Below are 25,928 nucleotides of genomic sequence, written 5' to 3'. Positions count from 1 at the left end.
GCTCAGCTGTAGGACAGGTCTTCTCTGAGCCCTCGTCGAGTGAATGATTTCATGAACTTGACCTTTGGCACTTGTCCCTGTAGGTTCGTATCTGCTCTAATGTTCACTCCTCCTCCTGCTTTCCCAGGTCCAAGGAAGACTTCCTTGTTTTTTTTTCTGCCACCTGGAAGTTGTGACCTCAGGGTCATGGGCCTAGGGTCCAGCTCCTGGGATGGAGCCAGATGGCACCTAAGGGGCCTCTACCATCCCACCTTTGCAGTAATAACTGGGCTCTCTCCCCTCCCTGCCTGACCTGGCCTGGGATCGTTGGCCTCAGTTGCTGCTGGCCTTATCCCATTACCATTTAGAAGGGTGCTGAGGCTATTCCGTGCACATTTTTCAGGGACAACCCTTCATGGAGTGGACTCAGGCCCGTGAGCACTCAGCTGTTTACAGGGACCTTCACGGTTTACGCATCACCGACAGTTTACAACAGAGCTTTCCCCCTTTTGTTGGAGCTGATTCTCTTGCAGCCCTGTGAAGTAGGACAGACCATGATTACCGTGCCCACTTCACAGCTGATTTAAGGGAGTCACTTGGGGTCACGCATCAAGACTCGTCCTAGGAGCTCCCCTGTGAGATCACCCCAGGACCTGTTATCACAATAGCAAACCTGGGGCCCTGAGGAGCAACTCGACCCTGCTGGGGCTTCAGTGCTGCACATTCCCAGATTCTCCAGACCCCAGGCCCCCACTGACCAGTACCCAGAAGTCTTCCACCATCTGCGACCTGAGCCACAGCACATCTAACCAGGGCATGACCCCCTCTCCCCCAAGCAGGAGCTGGACAGGAGGTAGTTGACGGCATGCACTGCCTAGATGTGAGCTCTGCTCGGCAGGCCTTTTCTTCTCTGTAGTGACATGATATGCTGCCAAAACCGCCTCCTGGAGAATTGGAACTTGAGACTGGAGTAGGCCCAGGAGGAACAGGAGCAAGCTTATAGAGTGGAAATGGAGTTGTGAGCAGGGGCTTGGAGCCTCTGCTGGGTCCTGAGAGGAGCTGTTGGCCTGCAGGCTGTGCCGAGCCTGGACAGGGCTTGAGGGGATTCCCGCACTCCTGCTGTGGTCTGAACATACGAGCTGCCATCCTTTGTCGTAGAGGACAGCCTAACTCACTGAGTCCATGTGCTTATCCAGAGAGCAGTCTCTTCCCCACCCCCAGCACCCTGAGGCAAAACCTGAGGGTCTTAAGAAGAGATGCAGCCTCTGGCTGCAGAGGGGGCTCGCGGGTGGGACACAGAGGGCTTGCAGCCCCTCACCCTGCTGGCTGGCCCCAGCTCTGGCTGGAAGAACCTGTCCACACCCCACTCTGCTTCACCATCTGCGGGGCCTGCCAGGAGGGCACACTGCCAGTGCATGCTCACAATTTCCCTTTGGCCCAGAGTTCCCTGGCTCCTCTCAGGCACGAGTACACCCTTAGGGATGCTGACTCCTGGGCCCCTTCAGTCCCTCACACCTGTCTTGTGAAATGGAAAAGGCAGATTCTCTGTTTGGTGGGGAAATTACTGTTAGGTTCTTTCAGAACAGGTTAGGTTCTGGAAGAGCTGAGGCCAGGAGTGAGGGGTGCCAGTCCTGGACCACATCCACTGCTCCCACCCCCCACCAAGCCCTGGCTTGGATGACAGGAGATCAGCATTGTCAACTTTTTGGTCTCAGGACCTCTGCTTGTAAATATCAGAGAACCTCAAAGAGCTCTTGTTTGTGTGGGTTCTTTTTTTTTTTTCTCTTTTTTTTGAGATGGAGTTGTGCTCCTGTTGCCCAGGCAGTGGTGCAATCTCGACTCCCCGCAACTCTGTCTCCCAGATTCAAGCAATTCTCCTGCCTCAGCCTCCTGAGTATCTGGGATTACAGGCATGAGTCACCACAACTGGGTAATTTTGTATTTTTAGTAGAGACGGGGTTTCTCCACTTTGATCAGGCTGGTCTTGAACTCCTGACCTCAGGTGATCCGCCCGCCTCGGCCTCCCAAAGTGCTGGGATTACAGGGGTGAGCCTCCGTGCCCAGCTGTTGTGTGGGTTATTTCTATTGATGTTTACCATATTAGGTATTAAGATTGAGATTATTTTAAAATATTTATTAATCCATTTTAAAATAATAAAACCCCATGATATATTAGCGTAAATAACATTTTTAAGGGAAAATAATTATATTTTTTAAAACAAAAAAATTTACCAAGAGGGACAACATTGTTTTACCCTTATTACGAATCTCTTTGATTTGGGTCTTAGTAGAAGGCAGCTGGATTTCGTAGCCACTTCTGCGTTAGGTCAATTGTGATGGCACATGTCATTAGCCTCTGAAAAGCTCTATGTTCATGAGAGAAAGTAGGTAAAGCAAATAATTTCTTAGTATTATGAAAACAGTTTTGACCTTGTGGACCTCCCAAAAGGGTCTCTTGGAGAGAGAGAATCACTGTGTGGATTCTTCCCACATAACCCTCACTCCCAGGTCCCAGCCTTTGCCCTCTCCCCTGCTTCTGCATCTGCAGGACTGGCAGCCTCATCCTGTGGGCAGGCTGTGAGTTAGATGGACCTTGTCAAGTCCTTCTGCTTGACTTAGAAGCTGGTGTGACCTTGGGCTTTGGGTAGTTCCCTGAATGTCTCTCGGCCTCTGTTTTCTCATTTGAACTTATAGATGAAGAATTCCTCTAGGTGCTGTTGTCAAGTCCCCTGAAACAGGGATTGGCGTTGGTTTTTCTGCACACTTCCCAATCCCCAGATGCGGGCAGGAAGCGAGCAGCAGGGCAGGGTAGATACAGCTGGACCTGGGCCCATCTATGGGCTCCTCACTCCTCTGGGGGAGGCAGTGGTTGCACAGGGGTCTTGAGCCTCAGAGAAGGTACCTGTTGGGGATGAAACCTGCTCAGATTTCCTAATAGGCCTGGATATGGAGGGTGAGCGCCTGGCCCTCTGGGTTACCAACCCTCAGGGTTATGAGGTGCCAGACAGGCAAGGGTTGGGCACTGATCTCTGCCTCTCGCCAGCCAGGCCAAAGCGGGGAAGTTCAGTAGTCCCCCGGTTTTTAGCGGGGTTGAGTGGGCTTTCTAGGGACTCCACCTCTGGGCTGTGAGTTTGCTGAGTCCTGCCGCCCTTTCCGCTGGGCTGGGCTGCGTGTTATGGGAGGCCCAGTGTGCTAGTAGCCCATGACAAGCCCTCCCTTTAGCCTCTGTCCTGTCTGCCTTAACACCAGGGGCTTTGTCTTGGTAAGTGCTTTGTTTTGGAATCTTACCCACCGGTGGGATTTGGGTGGCCCTGTGGGGTGGGTTTGCTACCTCTTTTCTTTACCTTCCCCCTCCATTGGCCCCAGCCAGTGTGGTCTGCAGGAGTCCTGACTCACCTCCCTGATTCTCGTCACCCCCAGCCCCACTGAGCCCCCTCCTCGTCCCCAGAGCAGAGCCAGTGACCTGGGACACAGCTTCACCCACACTGAGCCTGGCTCTGCCTGGTGCTTGCTCACACATTGTCCGCGTCGGCCTAACTCAGGCCTCAATTTCTCCATGTATTTAAGGTCTTTTCTTGTGTTTTATTTTACCTGATTTGGCTTTGTGTGGCTTTCCTTCCTTTTGTACTAATGCTTCTCTCTGATCTTATTTGCATTCAAATTACCTCGCCAGGTGGTTCACCAATCAGAGGTAAGAATGCTGTCCGTGCCTCTCGCCACACCACGCCTTGCCACTGCCGTCACCTCCACTCCATCCCGTCCAGTGTGTCACCTCCCCATCCCCATCCCAACCTCTTCAGCCTCCTCATCTCCAGCTCCAGCACCCCCAACACCACCGGCCACCACACACATCCACTCTCAGTCATTCCCTCCTGTGGACTCATCCATTGCAAGTCTGAATTGTGAAGATACTCGCCGAGCCCCGTCCTGGACGGCAAGCCCTGCTGCCCAGGCCTTCCAGGCCATCCCCACAGAAGGGACCCCATCAGCTCCTGCTGTGAAACTTAGCCTATCCCCAGACTTCCCTAGACAGAAAAGCTTCCCTTAAGGTTGAGGAGCATGACCAAGCCTTGCCTTTTCTCTTCACAGTCTCCTCTTTTGGGGGGACCTCAGTTATTACTTGACTTTCCCTTTAGTATCCTGGCTCTGTACCGTAGTAGAATGAGGATCATCCCTTCAGCCCGGCAAGGATTAGGAGGAACGTTCACTTAAGACTTCCGTGTAGGTGCTGGGATGACAACAGGGAGGTAAACAGGCTCGTGCATGACTCCGTCACCTGGCCTGTCAGCTCGGAGTCCCCGCTGGGCTGCCTCCATGCAGCAGGGCCCTGCAGCCTAAGAGTTAAAAGCACAGATTCTGGACTCAGGAAGATCCGGGTTCAAGTCTGACTTACCACCTATGTGATCTTCAGAAACTCAGTTCATCTCTCAGAAGTGTGTTTCCTCTTTAAATTGGGGCATGGCCACCTGCCGCACAGGGTCATGAGAATTAGAGGAGAGGAGGATGTGTAGGGTCGGGCGCAGAGCAGACACCTGTAAAATGGTGGCTTGTCTATTCACATCATTTTCTCCCCAGTTCTCTCAGTGTCTGTGGGCACATCTAGACCTTCAGAGCTCAAGACCAGGATGGTCTCAGGGAAGAGCAGCTGCCTTCCTGGGTGGTATCTTGCCCATCACCCTGAGGCTGGCTCTTGCTTCACCTGGCAGCCCCCGAATTCCCCTGCCCATCTGCTCAGCCTGTGCTGACTCTTTGCTGTCCCTGCTGCTGGGTCCTGGTGTTGGTTCCAGATTTGGGGGATTCTGTATGCAAATAGGCACCCGGTCTCTGTTAGGCCCCCTGACCACTCTCAGGCTCTTGCTGCAGAGGAACCTCCTGTTTTCTGGGTCAGAAATTCCACCCAGGCAACACTTTCTGCTTCAAGCCTGTGGCACCAGCTACCAGGTCTCCCCCACTCCACACACACCCCCTGCCTCACTGAGGTGACCTTAGGGCAGCCTCGACCCCTCGGGCCTGAACCACACCTGCCTGAATGAACGTTTTCTGTAACAGTGTCCATCCATCCCATCAGCATGACCTGTTGGGTGCCCTTCAGGGCTGCTCTTGAAGGAGATGGTATTTGGCGTGTGCACTGGGCCCTGGTGCTCCCTGGCACCTGGTGGGGAGGGCTGAGGCCAGCACCACAGAGGCAGGCTGGTCCTGCATCCTGTATTGGTGGCCTCCCCTCTTCCTTCACCTCCAGCTCCCAGCCCCCGGGGGTTCCCAGTCCCTCCTGCTGCCCTGGGTTAGATGGTGGAAGAGGGACATCAGGCAGTGAGGGGGCTATAGGTCAGACCCAGGGTGGTCCCCCTTTGGGCCCCAGCCGTGAGAGCATGACTTGGAACTCTTCCTCTGGCTCTTGTCCAGTCCAGGCAAGGGGGGCCCGGCAGCTTCTGTCCATGTCCTGTGTGGGTGTGATTGTCCATCAACCTGGGCCCTGGGAAGGTGGGAGCTGTCAGGTCAGGCTGGCTGTTCTGTGCAGGAGGTGGTTTTGTCAGACTGTGTCCTGTGGGGGTTCTTAACTGTTGGACTGTCCTGTGTGGGTGTAATTGTCTGTTGGATTGTTCCAGGGAGGGGTGTGCTGCCTGTGCCTGGGGGTGTTTCTGTCACAGACAGCTTGCCCAGTGTGCTTTCACAAGCAGTTTTTTCAAGTGTTTATTGATGGGGCCAGGGGATGGCCAAGTCGAGTGGGTCCGCCCCCACCCTGCCGCTCTGCCTTGGCCTCCCCCACCGGGACCTGTCAGAACTGGCCTCAAGCCCAAGATTCCTCCACCCTTTCTGAGGGTCCTTTTACTACCCACCCCAACCCTGGCTCCTGTCTGTCCGTCTGCGGCCAGAGCAGCCCCTCAGGGCACTGGCCCGAGTGGGAGCTCCAACCTCCATTAGCCTCCTGAATTATGCAGGAGCCATGGTGGGTCGAAGCACTTTAGCAGGACCAGGCTGAGGAGAGGAGCCGGAATGGGTGGGGCTGGTGGGGAGTGGGTGGAGTAGGAGGGGAAGATGGTGCTGGGAGCAGAGGCTGCTGGGCATCAGGCCCCCAGGGCAAGCCCATTCTTTCCTGGTGGGCGGCAAATTCTCAAGCTCCAGCCCAGTGAGGGCATAGTGTGCTTGTGAATCCCAGGCCCGCCATTCTGAAGGCTGCTCCCACACCTGGCTCTGACTGGCCTAGCGGGGCTGCGGGGCCGGGAACACTAACGGGGATGTTGATTGGGAAACAGGCTTCAGTACTGGCAAGAGTGTGGTGGAAACTGAGTGGAGCTGGGGGTTGGGGTACAGTCAGACGGGTCTTGCTGGACTGTGGGGAGCATGAGATTGTGCTCCAAAACACAACCCTTGGTTCTAGCCAGTAGGCCACTGGGCTCATCAGGGAGAGCTTCCTGGAAGCAGCAGGGGTGCCAGGGTGTGGCCTGGATGAGCTTCGACATCTGGTCAACATCAGCCACAGACGCTGTCGAGACCTCTCACCGTGTTCCAGGCCACACTCGACATGGGCCCTACCTGACCTCTTGCTTCGTGTCCCCACAGGTGCCTTGCAGATAGAGAGCAGTGAGGAATCCGACCAAGGCAAGTACGAGTGTGTGGCGACCAACTCGGCAGGCACACGTTACTCAGCCCCTGCGAACCTGTATGTACGAGGTAAGGACTCAGGCAGTGCCTGGCCCCTGTCACCACGGAGCTGTGCTGCATCTGCCAGGCTCTCTGCCCAGAGCCCTTGGTGCAGACACACAAGGGACTGCCACGGGCCCATTCTCTTCTTCCTGCTTCTTTCTGCAGCAGCGATAGCAGCAGCAGCAGCAGCTCCCACTGGGCAGGCTCCCGGCATCCGCCACTACTTTGCCTTCCTTCCCTGCAGGCCCACGGGGAAGCAGCCACTCTGGGGAGCATTTGTATCTCTTGTAGGTCCTGCTGCATGGGCCCAGAGCCTCATGGGAGTTTGGAGCCATCCAAGCAGACTTCTTGGTGTATGTGCACGTGTGTGTGCACACACAGGCACACTTATCTGTGTGTAAATGCATGCATACCTGGCCTGGCTTTCCTTCAGTACATCCTCCTGCCTGCCGCAGCACGGTAGGCTCCAGAACCACCGTGGCTCTGGGCTTTGGGGTAGTCAAGCCTCAGGAATGGAGCAGGCCAGGTGAGCCTGTCCTCTGGCCAGGTCTGCCTGGGGCCTTCCTGGAGGAACCCTTGTGTTCAGCTGTGAGCCCCTATGGTTATGTTGCCTCGGGTGAGCACCTGGTGTGTTCCAGGTGTTTGTTGCTGGAAGCGAGTGGACAGTGTGCTTTCCGGAAGTCCAAGTTCCCAGCAGAGAGGAGCCCGGGGACTGTTTTGGGGTTTCCAGTCTCTGCTATGTTCACAGCCTAAGGGTGACTAAAGCTGGCCACCTTACCCTTTCCTGAGAACACACTGGGTCTGGTATACATGTGGCCAGGAGGGGCCCTGAGAGCCCCTTCTACCCTCACACTGTCCCCTCACCTAGCCCTCCTGCACAGATGGATGTCATTAAAAGTTAAACTGTCAGCCAGGTGTGGTGGCTCATGCCTGTAATCCCAGCACTTTGGGAGGCTCAGGCAGGCGGATCACGAGGTCAGAAGATTGAGACCATCCTGGCCAACGTGGTGAAAGCCCGTCTCTACTAAAAGTACAAAAATTAGCTGGGCGTGGTGGTGGGTGCCTGTAATCCCAGCTACTCGGGAGGCTGAGGCAGGAAAATCACTTGAACCAGAGGTTGCAGTGAGCCGAGATTGCACCACTGCACTCCAGCTTGGCGATAGAGGGAGACTCCATCTCAAAAAAAAAAAGTTAAACTGTCTCCACCCGGGGGATCTGTGAAGGAAACTGAATATGGCTCCTTGCAGTGATGATTCCATCATGCCAAGTGCTTAGCACAGCCTCCTGAGGGATGTCGTCTGACTCTCCACCCAGTGGACTCAGCGGGTGATGGCAGTGGCCTGTCCCACTCTTTGGGGCCATGTGGTCAGACTTGCTTACTCAGAGCAGAGAGAATTAGGCTGTCAACCAAAATACACTTATCAAGGGGTTGCTGTCTGTCATGGAGAGGGTGTTTCTGGAGAGGCCACAGTCTGCCAACCCATTTGGTAGCCAGTTAAGCTGCAGAGGAGCTATTCGTGGTGGGCAAATTGTGCTTCAGAGACTATTAAAAGTGCTTCATGGGAGTTGGGGGCATGGGATGAGAGGTCCCCTAGCTTACTGTCAGGTGTCTTGCTCGTCAAGGCTCAGGCCTCAGGTCAGCTCATCTGTCTTCAGGAACAGGAGCCCAAAAACTTCCCAAATGGCCTAGAGGTGTAGAGTTGTAAGCAGCCCAGCCTTCGCCCCACCCTGCCCCAGGCAGAGTGTCTGGCAGGCATGGGGGCTGGCGAGTCTGCTCCAGCAGAGGAGCAGCTGGAATGACTCTTCTCAAAGGTCTGCCTCCTCCCACCCTGACTATCCCAAATGCTGTGCTCTCCAGAGCTCTGTTCCCAAGACTGGGGTTGAGAGAGTGGCAGTTCCAGGCCTCAGCAAGAAAGCCTTTTGTCTGTATCAGGGAGAAGGGAGGCCCAGTAGAGCCACTGTAAACCTAAACCAGCTGCAAGGGCATGGCCTATGGGCACATTTCCTAGGGCACAGCTACAGGAGGCAGTGCTGAGGCAGGAGAAGGCCCAGAGGTGGATGGACGCCCCCTGCCACATTGTCCTCTTGGCTAGGCAGCATTCTCGGAAGTCACTGTTACACTGGCCCCAGCCCTGGAGGCAGAGCGGTGGGTCTCTTTGGAGATCAACTGAGCTTAGCTGCTGTAGTTGGCAGCTCAGTCACTGCCCAGGGAGCTTTTATGTGCAGTCCCTTGGAGCATCACTGTCTGTGGAGCTCCCTGTTTACACATGGTAGACTCAGGCAGGGCCCTGACTGGCTCCTGCCATGGCCATCCCCTACCCCTACCAGCTCTTCCTGAATTTACCCTTCTGGCTCCATCCCCACATGCCTTTTGGTAGGAAATACGGGGGTTCCTTTAGTTCCAGCACCACTTGCCAGGGACTCTAAAACAGCCAAGCCTGACTTCTGTTGTCTCTCTCACACACACATACAACGTTCCTGTGGGCCCTGATGTCTCAGGACCAGTTCTAAGCTCTGTCCCCAGGACGTGCCTCATCTAGACCCCAACTGAATCTATAGCCACTCTGCTTTGCCAAGAGCAACCTGTCCCATAGGCCCAGGATAGGCCCTCCTGTCCTGACAACAGGATTTCTGCACACCTGAAACCCCTGCTCCCTGAGTCCCTGGCCTCTCGTGCCCCCACCGCTCCTCATCTCATGCCTGGCAAAACCCCTGCCTTCTGCCTTCAGTAGTACTAGGGGCCCTTCAGCCCCAGGGCCTGGGCACAGCCTGTACCAGGCTGACCACCAGCTCTGCCTCCTATGGAGGAACCCCCAGTGCTGGCCTGCACCCTGTCCATCTCCCAGCAGAGAGGCTTCGAGGTTTCCTCCCATAGCAGGCTCCTGAGCCTCGGTTGGGTTGGTGTGGGCTCTAGCCCTGAGTTTCTCAGCCGCAGCACTGTTGACATTTTGGTCTGGATGATTCTTAGTTGTGAGGAGCCATCCTGTACATTGGAGGGTGTTTAGCAGCATCTCTTGCTCACTAGATACCAGTAGCACCCCTCGGTCAAAACAAACGTTGCCACATGTCACCTGGAGGAAATTACTGACGGCTTCCTACTGCCATTGTCTCTCTTGTGTGTCCACTGGCCGCAAGTCTTCGTCTCCTCATCAGACTTGGCTTCGGTATCTCCCTCACATCTCCCTTCTGTCACCCAAATTCTCAGGGCTCCCAGTGTCTCTCTGGGGCCACGCGGCTGCTACATTTAATGGGACAGTACATGTGAGGCACCCGGCACATTGCCAGGCACAGAGGAATCACTTGCTAGTCAGTAGCCTCTACGGCTGTCCGGATAGCACCGTGGGGGGATGTGTCATCCAGTTACATCTGACTTTGTTCACAGTTGTCCACAGCTCCGCCCACAGTCTAGCAGGCCCAGGCATGCTGGGTGGGCCAGCGCCTTTCTCCGTCACCACCTGACTCTCCCTGAGTGACTCATTCTCTCCTTCCATCTACAGCTCTCTGGGTGTACAGCTGCTGGGGCCAGGGTGGAGCCCTGCCCTCCTCAGAGCCTGGCCTACCTGTGCCAGGACTACCAGCTTTCCCCCTTCTCTCCAGGGACCAGGCTGCAGGGCCACAGCTGTCTAAAACAGGGACAGTGCCTTTCTCCCCACAGGTGCCCAGACGTGCTCCTCACACTGGTGGCGTGTGTGGGGGTGGTTTCTGGTGGCTCGTGTACCTTGGCAAGTTTGTGGGCTGGGTGGGCCTTGACCCCAGAGCCCAGTCCACAGGGTCTGAGCTGTGGGGTGCGTGTGAGGCATGGGGGCCTGCCTGTGCCCCATTTCCACCTGCCCCGGCCCCACCCTCGGCCTCTCTGGCGCCTGCTGGCGGGCCTCAGCTCTGTCCACCATGTCCTCCATGAGTCCTGAGTCTTTTGTGAGCGATGTGGTTCGTGTGCACCTGTGTGCATGTGTGTGTGCGAGGGGGCACAGGAGTCTCGTCTCGTCTCCGTGCTGTGTGGGCAGATGAAGGTTGGCCTGTTTTTACTCTCTCTGTGTTTCTCCTTGTCTTTTTTTTATTCCCTCCTCATCTTCATCGCACTCTGCCATCAACCCAAACTCTCATCTCTCAGATCAGCGAGAAGGTTGGTCCTTTTCACTTCTTATCCATCTACAGTTCGCCCGTCGATGGGACGCGCCTGTCAGTAGGGCCCAGCGGTCTCGGTCAGCTCCCTCAGGCTCGCTGCGCCGTGCCTGCCTGCCAGTCTCTTGTTTGGGCCGGCGGGCAGGCAGGACCAGGGGTGGGTGGGCAGCCCCCTGACCTGCATGTTCCTGCTGCTTGGGTCCCTGGTGCACCACATATCTGCATGTCCCCTTAGCCTGGTTCCCCTGCAAGGGTGGTGGGGTGGGCGTGCTGCATGGCATGAAACTGCACCCCACCTTTGCACCCAGGCCAGGCCAGCTGTCTGATCCAGGTGGTGCTCAGGAATGGTTGTGGGGGGCTGCGGTCAGAGAGAGGTGTAAGAGCTGTAGCGCTTTATGTGCACCTGTAGGACCTTTCACCGCCCTCCTCCTCTAGAGACCCAGGCTCAGCCCAAAACCCTCCTCGCCTAGAGACCCAGTCTCAGCCCAAACCACTGGGACAGTAAGGCAAGAGGCTAGAGTAGGCTGTCCTCCCAATATCCTGCAGCACAGGGCAAAAGTCCTGCAGTGTATACCCTGTCCTTGAGGCCCTCAGGTCCCCCACCAGGGCTCAATGGGGTAGCCAGCCCTAGTCTGCCTCAGGGAGCTTGGTGTCCATGGCACAGGGTGAGTAGCGTCATCTTGGCACACTGAGGAAGTCTCCCATAAGGTTGTCTTTTCCTTCTCCAGCCAGATCCAAATTAAGATCCTCCTACCTGCCCCAGGCCCCTCTGCCCAAGCTTCCCAGCTAGCTCCCGTGTCTGTCTGAGGGTGGAATTTATTTAGTCCACCAGCCAGCTAACTGACATTCCTTAGCCTGGTGCTTTGCATTCGGACTCAAGTTGCTTCTACCTGGAGTGACTGAACAGTCAGCTGCAACTTAGGAAGATCCATATGGGAGCCTGAAAGTGGCCCTGAGTCAGCCACAAGTTCGCAAGGGTTTCCTGGAGACTGTCCTTGAGCCCATTCCAGAGCAGGCCTGTTTGGGGCTTGGTTTTCAGCCCCCCCTTGGAGCCAGACCCCCACCCATGAGGCTGGGGTTGGCAGCCGCGGCTAGTGGTCATTCATGTATCACTTGGTCTGTGTGGTCAGAGGAGACTCACCTGTCCACTGGGTTTTGGGGGTTCAGGACAGAAATGTAGGACAGGCTGAGCCTCAGGGAACAGACCCAGGCCATCCTGGTTCCCTCTGCCACATCCTCCGTGGCTCGAGTTTCCTCTGTGGGGGTGAGGGAGCCAGTCGAGAGGAGGGCTGTAGCATTGGCTCAGATGTCAGCTCTGAGCATCCATCCATATGCGCTCCTGAGTGCTGGGGCATTTCTGTTACACCGTTTTGCTGACCGGGCAGATCTGCCAGGGCATTCAGAAAACAGTCATCAGCAGAGACAACCCAGCCCACAGTGGCTCCTTCCATGCCCCCTCCTCTACCCTCCTGGTACCTCATCCCCTCCCTTTCCCCATCCCACCCCTACCCTACCCCATGGTCCCGCCAAAAATAAGCACATGCACAAATATTTAGCGGAAAGGCAGAAATGAGTTTCTAAATATTCCAGGGGGATTTACCGGGCTGGTAATTTGTTTGGTGCTGATAATTGCATCTTACATTTTTCCAGCTTTACTTAAAACTGTGTGCCTGGTATGCCGGCATTTAATTACTGCTCTGCGGCAGCCACAAGGTTATTTATTAAAGAGTTATTTTATCTTGATACAGTGGATCCTGCCCCTCATCCCCTCCTTAATGTTGCGTTATTTTCATCAGAGAAATTTCTCTGAGTGAATGCAGATTGCGGGGATGCCTCCCCCTGCGATTAGGCTGTCACTCCACTGAATGCTGATGCCTCTGGGCGCCGCACCGCCCTATTATAGGGGGTTGTCAGCGCAAATAATTAGACTTAAAAGTTACAGCTGAAATATAATCCAGAAATGGCAGGGCCCTGTTTTGGAAATTGTCTATAAAATGTCAGCACTAAGGATGCACGGGGAACAGTAATAGACCGGCATTGTTGGAGCCCAAGATTAGACCCTAAGTGCATTTTTCCCAGCTCCAGCTTTTCCTTCCCTGCTGTTGCTTCTGTCAATAGACTGTCCAGGGTGAGGCCTGCTCCTTTTTGGAGGCCTTGTGCCTGCAGCAGTGGGAGGAGGATGGTAGGGGCTGCTGCATGAGATGCCAGCCACTCCAGCCTGTTGGCGTGGGGGTGGCTGTCTGGGCAGGTCTAGGATGCAGGTCCCTGTTGGCCCTTGGGATACAAGGAGGTTCTCCCTTGCCTGTTTCCCCCACCCTTCCTCTGTAGACATACCCTGACTTCCCTCACGTGGAAAATGTCTCAGTCGCAGTGAAGTGTCTGCGTGGCTGAAGCCCAGTGTCCTTGTGAGAGTGAAGGTGGTGCGCCCAGGAGCTTCTGGCCCTGAGGCCCTTGCTTGGTGTTGCAAATGACCCTAAAGGCCACTATTGATCTCTCACGCTTATCCCTAGCCCCTAGAGTTCTCCCTGCCACCTGCATCTAGGAGGGAAAAAATAAACACAACTCTTTTGTGTCCCTGAAGCGCCTCAATTTCCTGACAGCGGCAGGAGTTGGAGGCTTTAGAAGGTGTGGCTCAGGGCTTTGGCCTGACCTCCAGGGCTGGTCCATGAGGTCTGCCTTTTGGCCTGAAGACCCTGTCCTCCAGGGACTATTTGGGGGTAAAGTCCAGTCAAGTTTCTAGGTTGGTGCCCAAGGTTTATTGGCCAAGGACCTACTTCCTTCTGCTGGGGCTCTTTGTCCTGGTATCCAGCGACCTGATTAGGCCCCATGATTCCACCACTGGCTGGGGTCAAGCCTGCAGTCATCACCTCTCCCCGGCACAGGCTGTCTAAACCCATCCTTATACCCGCTGGAGCAGCGTCCTCTCCTGCCAGCGTCTGTTAATTCTGATGCTTCTCCCCAGAGCCTTCTGGGTTTTTTTCTTCAGGCCTGTCAGCCAGGGCTCGGAAGGGTGACAGTTTTTCATCACACAGACCTACTTCTACTACGTATATAAACTTGGTCGTGTGCTTTGGTTTTAAATCAGTTCTCTTGACTGTAATTGGCAGGTGATAGCATCTACAGCGTGGAAACCTGCACCTAGTAGGTGCTTAAGCATAGCTTCCCTTCCCATGAAGAGGAGGAGATGGGGCACCCACTGGCCGAGAGGACAGGAGAGGTTTGGTTCATTAAGGCTGCTCCTCTGTGCTGTCCCCACCCTACTTCCATGGCAGGCCTGGACTTGATCTGCAAACAGACCTGCCTGCCTGTGCCCATCCCTGAGGCCCATCTCCAGAGCAGAGGGAGGGCACACACCACCAAGCTGGGTGGTGGTCCTGGCTGAGCCTCCTGCTCTCACCTTGGACCATTTAGAGAGCATGCTCAGAGAGTCCTTTGTTGCCATGAGACACTTGCCAGCCATGCCCCGGGATCCACCTGTTCTGCCACAAGAACTGTGTCTGTGACATGCTGTCATCGTTTAGGTAGAGACTCTTGGCACTAGAACAGATGACAGAAACCCACTTATACCAGCGTAAGCAAAACAAGGAACTCTTGTGTTACAAACCTGAAAAATGTAGTAGATTTGGTGTTGGGCAGGGCTAGATCCAGGTACTTAAACAGGTTGGCCAGGCATTTGTCTGTCTGTTTCTGGCTCTCCTCTCCTCTGTCGACATCTTTGTTCTCAAGCAGCTTTTCCTGTGTGTTGGGAGAAGCCATCCCCACCTGCTATAAGCTTAGCTACGTCAGTAGAGAGAGGAGGTTGCTTTTCTAATAGTTTCTGCAGAAGTCCAAAGGCTGCTTCTCCATAGTCAGATCTGGGTCACACGCCCCATGTACCAAGAATGGGGGTAGAAGTGGTTTCCCTAAAGACAATGGGAGTGCTGATTGATTTGAGGAGAAGGCAGAACCCTGAATGTCTACAAGACACTCTCATCCCCTAGGTGAACCTGGGGACACAGATCCAGCCCACCAGCACCTGTCAGGCCTGGCCTCCTCTGGGGCTGCGAGGGTTTGGGTTCTGTCTGGAGCACCGAAGTAAGGCAGGCTGTGGAAGGGGTTGAAGCAAGTGCTAAGTTAGGTAGGGTCTTGTAGGCTAGGCAGAGGTGTCACTGGGAGCCATGCAGGAGCTTGTTAAACAGGGAGTGGCATCAGATTTGTGCCAGCTGTTTCTGGAGAGCCGGTGAGCAGGAATTGGAGCGGGGGAAAACAAGGCAGGAGGACCAACGCAGAACCCATTTCAGCAACCCAGGGAAGGATGATGGTGGCTTGGACTTTGGTGGTGGCAGTTGCTTCTGCATCTGGAGAGAAATACATGGATTCGAAAGATATGTTAGGCCACCCCGTTGACAGGACCTGGTGACTTGCTGAATGTCTGATCTCTGGGCCTCTGTTTTGACCCCTGTGTAGTGAGGTCAGACGTTGGACCGGGTGGTCTCTGCAGTTGCTTCTAGCTCTGGTTCTGTGATTTGGGGCTGCGCGAGCAGCCTAGTCTGGTGCTTGTAGTAGAGGTGCTCCTGATGTGGTGCTGTGGGGTCTTTGCATGCCTGGGGTCCCCAGCGAGGTTCCTCAGAGACCAGTGCTCTCAGCAGTGCTCTGGGGTACTGACTAGCCTGCTGCCTGCTGCCTGCTGCCTCTGGCCCTGCATGTGAGAGTGCCCGTGTAGGGCACACCTTGGCCTCTGCTCACCAGCTGCATGGCCCATCTGCATGCCAGGCATGCCTGCCCACGGCTGGGTTTCGTCACCTTCCTTCCCTCTGCATGCTCCTGTGTCTGTGCCAAGCTTACAACTTCAGGGGGGTGGTTCTAGGCTGTACCCTGGACTGAGAAGCTCAGAACAGCTTCTGGCCAGGGGAGTCCAAGGCTGGAGGTCGTGGCCAGGCACAGCCACCCTCCCCTTGAGACCCTTGTCTGTTGGCGCAGGAAGCCGTCTGTTCGGCGCCCTCATCATGTTACTGCCATCGTCATGCCCATCCTGCCTGCGGACCACGTCCCTGGCCTGCCCTGACCCCTGCCCAGCCCTCCTCAGGGCAGCCCCTTTGCTTGGGTTCCCAGATTGTGCCCTGAGCATGGCTGAGACCTTGGCAGGCGGCGCCGCCACTTAACCTTATTTCTTCCCCTCAGGCTATGGCCTGGAGGTGGAGGCAGTGACTCCACAGCAGGTGGCTGTGGCCCTCTGGACTGACCTTCTGCCCCGCCCAGCCATGCTCTGAGGACCCTCCACCCTAGGGCCTGCTTTCTCTCCCTGGTGCCCCAGCCAGGAACAAGCAGAGATGGGCCCTGGAGGACAACCTGGGTTGTGGTCCTGACCAGGCCTGGACCTTGTACTGAGTCCCTGTGTGACCCTGGGCAGACAGGAGCTTCCTGACAGGCCTCAGCTTCCTAGGCTATAAAATGGGAGATTGGTTGCAAGATCTCTCATTGAGTAAGACATTGTGTTCCAGACAGTTCCTGAGTGTGGGGGCCACTTCTAGGCTGGAAGTGGGTGGGGTGGGAGTGGATGGTGAGCTGGGGTGCAGCGGTGCCACCCCTCCCGTCTCTGAGTGTGGGTTTGGCTCTGACCAGAGGGGCTACCTGGATGAGGGGCCCCTGCCCTTCCATGCAGCTGTGTGTTCTGCCCGGCCTGTGAGTGCCTCTCTCCCTCCTCCTGCAGTGCGCCGCGTGGCTCCTCGTTTCTCCATCCCACCCAGCAGCCAGGAGGTGATGCCAGGCGGCAGCGTGAACCTGACATGTGTGGCAGTGGGTGCACCCATGCCCTATGTGAAGTGGATGATGGGGGTCGAGGAGCTCACCAAGGAGGATGAGATGCCAGTTGGCCGCAACGTCCTGGAGCTCAGCAATGTCGTGCGCTCCGCCAACTACACCTGTGTGGCTATCTCCTCACTGGGCATGATCGAGGCCACAGCCCAGGTCACAGTGAAAGGTAAGTGTGGCAGGTGCTGTGACCAGTACCCTCCCTGTCATCCGGGAGGTCCTGGTGGCGGGCGAATGTGAGCTGACTGCCATGGGCACAGGCATGGCTGAGGGATTCTTACCCTTTCCTGGGTGTCCCTGCCCTGGGGTCCTCCAGCCCTTAGAGGGAGGGAAGGAGGGATTTCCGTTGTTAGCTGGCTTAACGATAATAGTTAAGGCATATTGAGTTTCTCGGTGGCAGACAGCATGCTAGCAAGCACAGTTTCTTTTGTTTTTTTCTGTTTTACCCTGGGAGATAGGTGCTCTTATTATTTCCATTTTTCAGATGAGGGAACTGAGGTACAGAGAGGGTGTATCACTTGCCCAGGGTCACACAAAAATAAATGACAGAGCAGGAACTTAAACCCAGTGTGGTCTGAATCCATAACTCTCCCTCCTAACCACTATACAGTACCAGAACTTCAGGTGTAATAGCTTCCCAGCAAGAAGGATGTGGTAAAATAGTAGGGGAAGTGGGTTCTCTCTGTCCTGGGGACAGGCACACATATTATACATATGTTATATATATGTAACAGATTCTGGCCAGGCACGGTGGCCCATTCCTGTAATCCTAGCGCTTTGGAAAGCCAAGTTGGAAGGATTGCTTGAGCTCAGGAGTTTGAGACCAGCCCAGTTAACTTAGTGAGACCCCATCTCTACAAAAAAAAATTCAAAGCTGTGCATGGTGGCACACACCTGTGGCCCAGCTACTTGGGAGGCTGAGACAGGAGGATTGCTTGAACCCGGGAGGATGAGGCTGCAGTGATGCAGTGAGCCATGATCACACCACTGCATTCCAGCCTGAGTGACAGTGAGACCCTATGAAAAAAGAAAAGATTCCTTCCTGGTCTCCCTACTTCAATTGTCAACAGCCTCTAATCCATTATCTATTTTGCAACTTGAGTGATCATTAAAAAATGTAATTCAGGATCAAGTCACTTCCTTTTGGGAAAGGGAGAAACACCTTCCAGTGGCTTCCCGTTGGTTTAGGATATAGATGAGGATCCTCACTGTGGTCTCCCAGGGCCGCTGGCTTCCCACCCTGTCACATGCCAGCTGCCCAGATGCATGCTGCTTTCCATCTGCCATGCTCCTTGTCCAGCCCCTTCTGTCACTGGCTCCATGTACCCCTCCAGGCCTCAGCTCGATGATGCTTTCCTTCCCTCATCACCCCATCCAAGGAGATTCCCTGGATCTTACTCCACCTCAGCACCCTGATTCTTACTGTCCTTGCACCTGCCAGAATCATGAGTACAATCGACTCGTGTATTGATTCTCTCTCGTACTGAGGTGTGAACTCCATGAGAGCAGGGATGTGACTGTGTGGCATTGTAGCCCCAGCACAGTGTCTGGCATTGAGTGGGTGCTTGTTAATTATTTGTTGAATGATTGTGGACTCAGGGCCTTCCCACTTCAATTTGAGCCAAGCCACAGGGTCTGTGGGGCCGGCAGCCCCATCACTCTTTCTAAAATTCTGGGCCAGTCCCTAAGGAAATATCTCCCCTTCCCCTGCCTATTACACATACTCTCCACCACGTGGGCTCAAGTGACCTGCAGAGGCAGAGAGCTGCTACCCAGTCTGGGTGCCTTTCATCTACATGGGACTGCAGGGGTCACCTCACCTCCAGGTCTGTTTGTTAGATGAGTCTTGTGTACTGATGGGAGGGTCCAGTGAGTCCCACAGTTGGTATGTGTACATACTAGATGACCCAAGGCCTGGGGGCACCTGGCCACCGTCTGCCACGTGTGGCTTCAGAGGTCACCATAAGCTTTTCTGGACATTTTTCAAGGTAGGCTGTGGGTATCAGCCACACTCAGGTGACCCCACCAGGTATCCTGGATAATCCCCAAGTATAGGGTTGGTTCCTAAGGATCTTGACCTCGGGCAGCTTTGAGCCTTCCACTTTGTCTCCAGCTCTGCCGAAGCCTCCGATTGATCTTGTGGTGACAGAGACAACTGCCACCAGTGTCACCCTCACCTGGGACTCTGGGAACTCAGAGCCTATATCCTACTATGGCATCCAGTACCGCGCAGCGGGCACGGAGGGCCCCTTTCAGGAGGTGGATGGTGTGGCCACCACCCGCTACAGCATTGGCGGCCTCAGTCCTTTCTCGGAATATGCCTTCCGCGTGCTGGCGGTGAACAGCATCGGGCGAGGGCCGCCCAGCGAGGCAGTGCGGGCACGCACGGGAGAACAGGCGCCCTCCAGCCCACCGCGCCGCGTGCAGGCACGCATGCTGAGCGCCAGCACCATGCTGGTGCAGTGGGAGCCTCCTGAGGAGCCCAACGGCCTGGTACGAGGATACCGCGTCTACTATACTCCGGACTCCCGCCGGCCCCTGAGTGCCTGGCACAAGCACAACACCGACGCGGGGCTCCTCACCACCGTGGGCAGCCTGCTGCCTGGCATCACCTACAGCCTGCGCGTGCTTGCCTTCACTGCTGTGGGCGACGGCCCTCCCAGCCCCACCATCCAGGTCAAGACGCAGCAGGGAGGTAGGTGGGGGCACGCTGGCTGGGCAGCCGACAGCAGAGAAGGGGAGGCTGAGGTTGTGGCGGCACCTCTCCCCTTCCCTCGGCTGTGAGGTTGGGGGCTGTTGGGAGGATCAAGGTGCCATATTCCATAGATGTGTGGTCAGTTGGGATGTAGGATAAGGGTGTGAGATTAGGGTCTGCCTTTCTCGGCCCCCTCCTCCCTGGGCGCTCCTGACCTCACGCAGATGAGGCTGACCTGCCTGGTGTGGGGTGTTGCAGTGCCTGCCCAGCCCGCGGACTTCCAGGCCGAAGTGGAGTCGGACACCAGGATCCAGCTCTCGTGGCTGCTGCCCCCTCAGGAGCGGATCATCATGTATGAGCTGGTGTACTGGGTGGCAGAGGATGAAGACCAACAGGTGTGCAGCGGGCAGAGAAGTGCTGAGGGGGTCTCCTGGTCCCTGAGGGTCTGCAATGGGCTTAACCCCAGGAGGGTGTTTTCTGGATTCTGTGCTTGTGTGGGCACAGCCTGTAAGGTTTCTGCTGGAGGCTTGGTGGCGCATGCGTGCCATGTGGCCTGCACAGCCTGTATGATTCTTCAGTCATACAGGCTGTATGACTCTTTGCTGGGGGCAAAGTCCCCAGGGTCTGCCTTGAATTTCCTAGGCTCTGTGGCTCACATGACTGGCAGAGCCCTAAAGGTTACCCAGAAGCCATGTGTCCCAGGTGGCTCCCGTGGCGCATGTGGTCTGTGAGACTCCTGTGGCATGGGCTAAGCCCTGAGTTGCTTGTGTGGTCCATGTGGCCTTATGGTGTGGAGCCAGTCCTGGAGCCATGGTGGGTCCAGAGGTGTCACATTGCAGCCCATGTTGGGAACAACCTCTGAGTGACCTTTGAGCTCAGAGCTGTCAGTGAGTGCTCCCTGCTCTTCCAGCACAAGGTGACCTTCGACCCAACCTCCTCCTACACACTAGAGGACCTGAAGCCCGACACACTCTACCGCTTCCAGCTGGCTGCGCGCTCAGATATGGGGGTGGGCGTCTTCACCCCCACCATTGAGGCCCGCACAGCACAGTCCAGTAAGTGTCTCCTGAGTCCACTGCCTGTTTCACCTGGGGTGGGGGACACACACACACACACAGACACCTGGGGTGGGGGACACACACACACACACACACACACACACACACACACACACCCTTCCCCATCAACCAGGCGGGTGGGTGGTCAGGTCTGCTAGCCAAACTGGACTCTGGCCTGGGCTCTGATTTTGGGCCTCGGGAGAGGGCCAGGTAAGTGCCTCCCAATCTGTCCAGTCCAGGCGGCTGCTGCCCTCCCTGCTCCCTACCCAGCCTCCTGCCCCTCCTCCCGCCCATGCCCCACATGCTGCCCAGGTAAGTTTTGTGTCTGTGCCTCATCTCCATCCCCACTCTGTGCTGGTCACACTAGCTGATGGGCCATCCTCGGTGGGTCTGCTGCGTCCCAGACCTGCTTTGGTGGCTGTTTCTCCTCCCCATGGCCCCACGTCTCATTTCCCCATCACCTACATTCCCTTCCTCATACCCCCAATAAAAGTTACCGGGGAGTCATGTGATCACCCTCAGCTGACTGCACTCGGGGACAGGTCTGAAAATGCGGCCATGTGACCCAGCCTGCCCACGTGGGCATTGAATTGTAACCATGTGGCCATGCAGGGGACTGTCTGCAAGGCTGTCTGTGTGATGACTCTGGTGTTGTGTGTTACTATATTCTGCGTGTGTGAGACTCCGATGCTGCAGCTGTGGGAGTGGCACTGCCCATGAGTGTGAGTGTGACCATACCTGACCAGCTGGCTGTGCAGCACCTATGTATGTGTGTCAGTGGATCTTGGGCATGACCCTAGTCTTTGTGGGTGACTCTGTGGCCTGACCCTGTGACCGTGTTTGTGGGTCTCGGTAGCCCCCAGAGAGTAGACTGAGTGTGTGGGTGACTCTGTGGTTGCTGCTGGGTGGCCTGTGTGTGGTCACACAGCCACAGTCAGCTGCTGTGTGAGACTCTGTGTGATAGGGTGTCATGGATGTGACTGTGGCAGGGTAGCATTGTGGAATTGAGATGGTGACCACATCTGATGTGGCCATGTGTTGACCATAAGCATGGCGGTGTCTGAAGTGGTCCTTATGAAGTGGGACCATGTGCATGTACCAGTGATGTCACGAGGCTGTGTGTGACCTTGTGTTCATGGATTCATTCCAGAAGCACCTGCTGTGCTCCAGCTGGGGGCCAGGCCCCATGCACAGTACAGGGCTGGCAGCATGACCAGACACATGGCGTCTGCCCATGGGGATCCCGCATTCCAGCAGGGCAGACAGACATTGCACCTGTAATTACCCAAATGAGCTTTTTTATTTTATTTTTCGAGACAGAGTTTTGCTCTTGTCACCCAGGCTGGAGAACAATGGCATCATCTCGGCTCACTGCAGCCTCTGCCTGCTGGGGTCAAGTGATGCTCCTGTGTTAGCCTCCCGAGTAGGTGGGATTGCAGGCGACCACTACCTCGCCTGGCTAATTTTTGTATTTTTAGTAAAGACAGTTTCACCATGTTGGCCAGGCTGGTCTCTAACTCCTGACCTCAGGTGATCCACCTACCTCGGCCTCCGCAGAGTGCTCCCAAAGTGCCAGGATTACAGGCATGAACCACCACACCTGACCTCCAAATGAGCTTTTAATGACATTTGTGTAAAGTAGGATGGAAGAGCGGGCATGGTGGCTCACGCCTGTAATCCTGGCACGTTGGGAGTCCGAGGAGGGCAGATCATCTGAGGTCGGGAGTTCGATACCAGCCTGACCAACATAGAGAGGCTCCGTCTCTACTAAAAAATACAAAATTAGCTGGGCATGGTGCCACATGACTGTAATCCCAGCTACTCGGGAGGCTGAGGCAGGAGAATCGCTTGAACTGGGAGGGGGAGGTTGCGGTGAGCCGAGGTTGCGCCATTGCACTCCAGCCTGGGCAGCAAGAGTGAAAATCCGTCTCAAAAAAAAAGGTAGGATGGAAGAGACAGGTTGGAGAGATGATGAAACCTCCTTTGATCTGAGGGGTCAAAAAGGGTTGCCTTGGGGAAGTGACACTTCCCCAAGGCCTGAAGGAAGAGTGGGAGCCAACTAGTAAATGAACAGGAGCAGGGAGCACCCAGGCCTTGGGGAGAGTCTGCAGGCCTGAAGGCCCTCCAGCTGCAAGGCTCGTGGTTATGGTCACTGGGTAAGCAGCAGACCAGTGTGGTTGCAGTAGCTGCCAGAGCTATGGCAGGGCCTTGGGGACACAGGGTAGGCAGGAGGGCTGACTCTGGCTGCTCTGTGAGAATGGACAGGGCAGCCTGCAAGAAGGCAGAGACCAGTTAGGAGGCTTTGAAGCGGTCCGGGGAAAAGATGGTGGCCCAGGTGAGATGATGGTGGTGGATCTGAGAACTGTCAGGGATGCTGACTGGTCAGACTCGGTGATGGGTTATGAATAGGGGCCCAGAGGGGAGGGAAATGGAGGTGAATCTTGTTTCTGGTACCTGGGAGGCGGGTGATGCTGGCACAGGATGGGAAATGGGGCAGAGGCAGGTGTGAACACTGCAGCTGGTCTCAGACACCCAAGTTCAAGATGCCATGTGCCATCCACATGGCAGAGTTCAGCATGCTGTGGGAATCCAGGGCTGGGCCGGAGCTGAAGGACCCTGAGAAGAAAGACTGCAGATGAGAGGAAATCAGGGGAGGGGAGCGACTTGGAGATTGGAAGGAGAGAAAGTTTCAAGAAGTAGACGAGATGCTGCTGAGTGGTCAGGAGTACCTGTTGGACCGAGCAATATGGAGGAGTGGCCCTGGAGACGAAGCTTGGTGCATGGTAGGACGAAAGCTGGTGGGTGTTTCATGAGGCCTGTGTGGGTGCCGAGGATGTGGAGGCAGCAAGCCCAGACGTTGCCAGAAAGTGTAGCTCTGAACGAGGGGACCATTATGGCTAGAGAGGGCTGTGGGGCTGAGGGTGGGATTTTTCTTTCTTTCTTTTTTTTTTTTTTTTCCGAGACAAAGTACAAAGTGTCGCTCCATCTCCCAGGCTGGAGTACAATGGCACGATCTTGGCTCATTGCAACCTCCGTCCGCCTCCTGGATTCAGGTGATTCTCCTGCCTCAGCCTCCCGAGTAGCTGAGATTGTAGGTGTGCCCACCACCATGCCCAGCTAATTTCTGTATTTTTAGTAGAGACGGGGTTTCACCATGTTGACCAGCCTAGGAATATGAACTTCTGACCTCAGGTGATCCATCTGCCTTGGCCTCCCAAAGTGCTGGGATTACAGGCGTGAGCCACCGCACCCGACCTGAGATTTTTCTTTTAAGATGGGAAAATCTCAAGCATATTTAAATGCTATTGGAAACAGTCAATAAGAAAAAAAGAAACCATGGAAAAGAGGATAACTGGTGGAGCCTCGGGAGGTGGAGAGAAGGGGCACAGCATTGGTGGTGGGAGAGCTTAGCCTTGGACAGGGTGGCTCAACTCTCCATTCTCATGGGTGGAAAGGAGAGAATCACTGCAGATGCAAGTAGAGTGGGGGATTGTAGCAAGAGATGGAGAGAGCTGCTGTGAAAGTCCAGTCTTCTCTGCGGAGTGGGAGACATAGTCTTGTGCCAAGAGGAGGCAGGAAAAGGGAGCTGGAGGTCTGCGGAGCGTGGAGGAAGGGGACTGTGTTTTGTGTGAGGTGACAGAGCGAGCCAGGCAGGAGGCAGAAATAGGTAGCATAAAGGGTCCTGGAGGATGAAGCCTCTGGGGACATGTGCATAGGATGCCAGCCTGCCCCAGTGCTGCTGTAGAGAAGGCGGGGGAGAGTTGGATTGTTGGATTCATCTAGCGCTTGGCACAGGCCAGGAAGGAGCATGGAAAGATCAGGAGGTGAGGGACTGTGTGATACTGGTGAGAGAGTGATAGGTGGTGGACTGTGGAAGCTGAACATGGAGGGTGGGAAGGACAAGGTTGACAGACAGGCATCCCGAGGAGCTGGAGAGCAGGCGCAGTGCCCGGGACCTGGAGTGACTGAGCAAGGACAAGGAGGTAGGGTCTGCGAGGGAATGTTAGAGCCCGTGATTCTGGAGGGAGAGCCATCCCCAGTACTGGCAGCCTCCAGGGCATAACCACAACTGTGTAGGGGAGGAGAAAGTCCTGGAGATGAAGGGCTCTGGGGCCAGTGGGTCAGGGGGCTGCTGAAGTCCTCATGGCAGGGGGTGGTGACAGAACTTGAAGAGGAAACCTGTGCGTTTCAGCAGAGTGCTCGGTAGGCGTGGAGTCTGGACACATCACTGGACACGAGGAGACACATGTCTGCCTCCTAATTCCCAAGGAGGCTGTTGAGTGAGGGCACCTCTGTTGGGTACTTTTTCTCCAAACCCCAGGGGCCATTGGCCTTCATGTCCAGTCTCCAGTTGGTGATTACCTGTGGCACTGACAAAGAGACCATTTCCAGGCAGGCACAGGTGAAGGCTGCCTTATGCCAAAAGGGCCACTGCAGCCACTCTTCCTCAGAAGGGCAGAACTGTGCGGCACAGTGGGCATGAAGCAGTTCTCCATATGTGACCTGTGTGTGTGGGTGGCGGTGGGATGGCCACGTGCTTGTGTGTATCTGATATCGTGTATGTTTTGTGTGAGGCAGCATGTGTGTGGGAGAGACCTCGTGTGAGAGAACTCGAAGCTGTGTCAGAACTGGAAGACATTGTGTGAGAGACTGTGTGTCAGATGCCGTGTGTGAGACACCAAGATGCTATGGGTGTGTGATACTCTGTGTATGTGTGAGTCTGTGTGAGAGACACTGATACTCCAAGACATTGTGTGTGTGAGACACTGAGACACCAAGTATATGTATGAGACACCCTGTGAGTGACTATGTGAGAGGCGTGTGGGAAGCACTGAGACTGTGAGGGACGCTGTATGTGGAGAGGCACAGAGACTATGTGTGTGTGAGGCTGTGTGAGAGTCTGTGTGTGTGATACTGTGTGTGTATCACCGTGCGTGTGTGAGAGAGGGAGGGAGAGAGAGGGAGGCAGGTCAGAGGGAGTCAGGCGTCCTTGGCGAGAGTGGCAGCAGCCTGCCTGGAGGGACCCTGGGATGGCCATTTCAGCACCTGAGGGGTAGCCTGCCCGGGTGAGTCTCCAGTCCACTGTGACTCAGTCATTGTGCCTGTGATCCCCACCCTCCATCTGCTTGCTTCCCCCCCATTTGTCTTCCCCAGCCCCCTCCGCCCCTCCCCAGAAGGTGATGTGTGTGAGCACGGGCTCCACCACGGTCCGGGTAAGTTGGGTCCCGCCGCCTGCCGACAGCCGCAACGGCGTTATCACCCAGTACTCCGTGGCCTACGAGGCGGTGGACGGCGAGGACCGCAGGCGGCATGTGGTGGATGGCATCAGCCGCGAGCACTCCAGCTGGGACCTGGTGGGCCTGGAGAAGTGGACCGAGTATCGGGTGTGGGTGCGGGCACACACAGATGTGGGCCCCGGCCCCGAGAGCAGCCCGGTGCTGGTGCGCACCGATGAGGACGGTAGGCAGTGCCACCGGGGCGGGAGGGGAGGAGTCCTGCCTCAGACACCACCCGCCAAGCACCCCAGGGCCTTCCTTTCCCTAACACAGGCCCAGGTTGACTCATCTTTCTGGTTCAGGCTTAATGGCCCAGAGTGGGGGGATGTCACTTATGGGATAACTTAGGCCCAAATCCCAGCC

General features: G+C 55.7%; 1 protein-coding gene across 10 annotated transcripts in view; it reads left to right on the top strand.

Annotated features, from left to right (window-relative positions):
- Window positions 1–25,928, top strand: part of PTPRF (protein tyrosine phosphatase receptor type F) — a 93,209-nt gene that overhangs the window by 41,684 nt on the left and 25,597 nt on the right. For 6 of the 10 annotated variants that reach the window (XM_073007396.1, XM_073007397.1, XM_073007400.1 and 3 more), the window contains 6 exons: window positions 6,541–6,651; window positions 16,436–16,705; window positions 18,650–19,231; window positions 19,490–19,626; window positions 20,142–20,286; window positions 25,444–25,749. In XM_073007396.1, the coding sequence (XP_072863497.1) occupies window positions 6,541–6,651; window positions 16,436–16,705; window positions 18,650–19,231; window positions 19,490–19,626; window positions 20,142–20,286; window positions 25,444–25,749 (1,551 nt within the window). The remainder of the gene's footprint in view (window positions 1–6,540; window positions 6,652–16,435; window positions 16,706–18,649; window positions 19,232–19,489; window positions 19,627–20,141; window positions 20,287–25,443; window positions 25,750–25,928) is intronic. The other 4 variants (XM_073007399.1, XM_037998210.2, XM_073007398.1 and 1 more) reach the window with 1 other exon arrangement.

The sequence above is a fragment of the Chlorocebus sabaeus genome, chromosome 20 (genome assembly GCF_047675955.1).
Source record: "Chlorocebus sabaeus isolate Y175 chromosome 20, mChlSab1.0.hap1, whole genome shotgun sequence".
Classification (NCBI taxonomy): Eukaryota; Metazoa; Chordata; class Mammalia; order Primates; family Cercopithecidae; genus Chlorocebus; species Chlorocebus sabaeus.
Note: the sequence above shows the minus strand (reverse complement) of the source record. Positions and strands in the feature narration are given on the sequence as shown.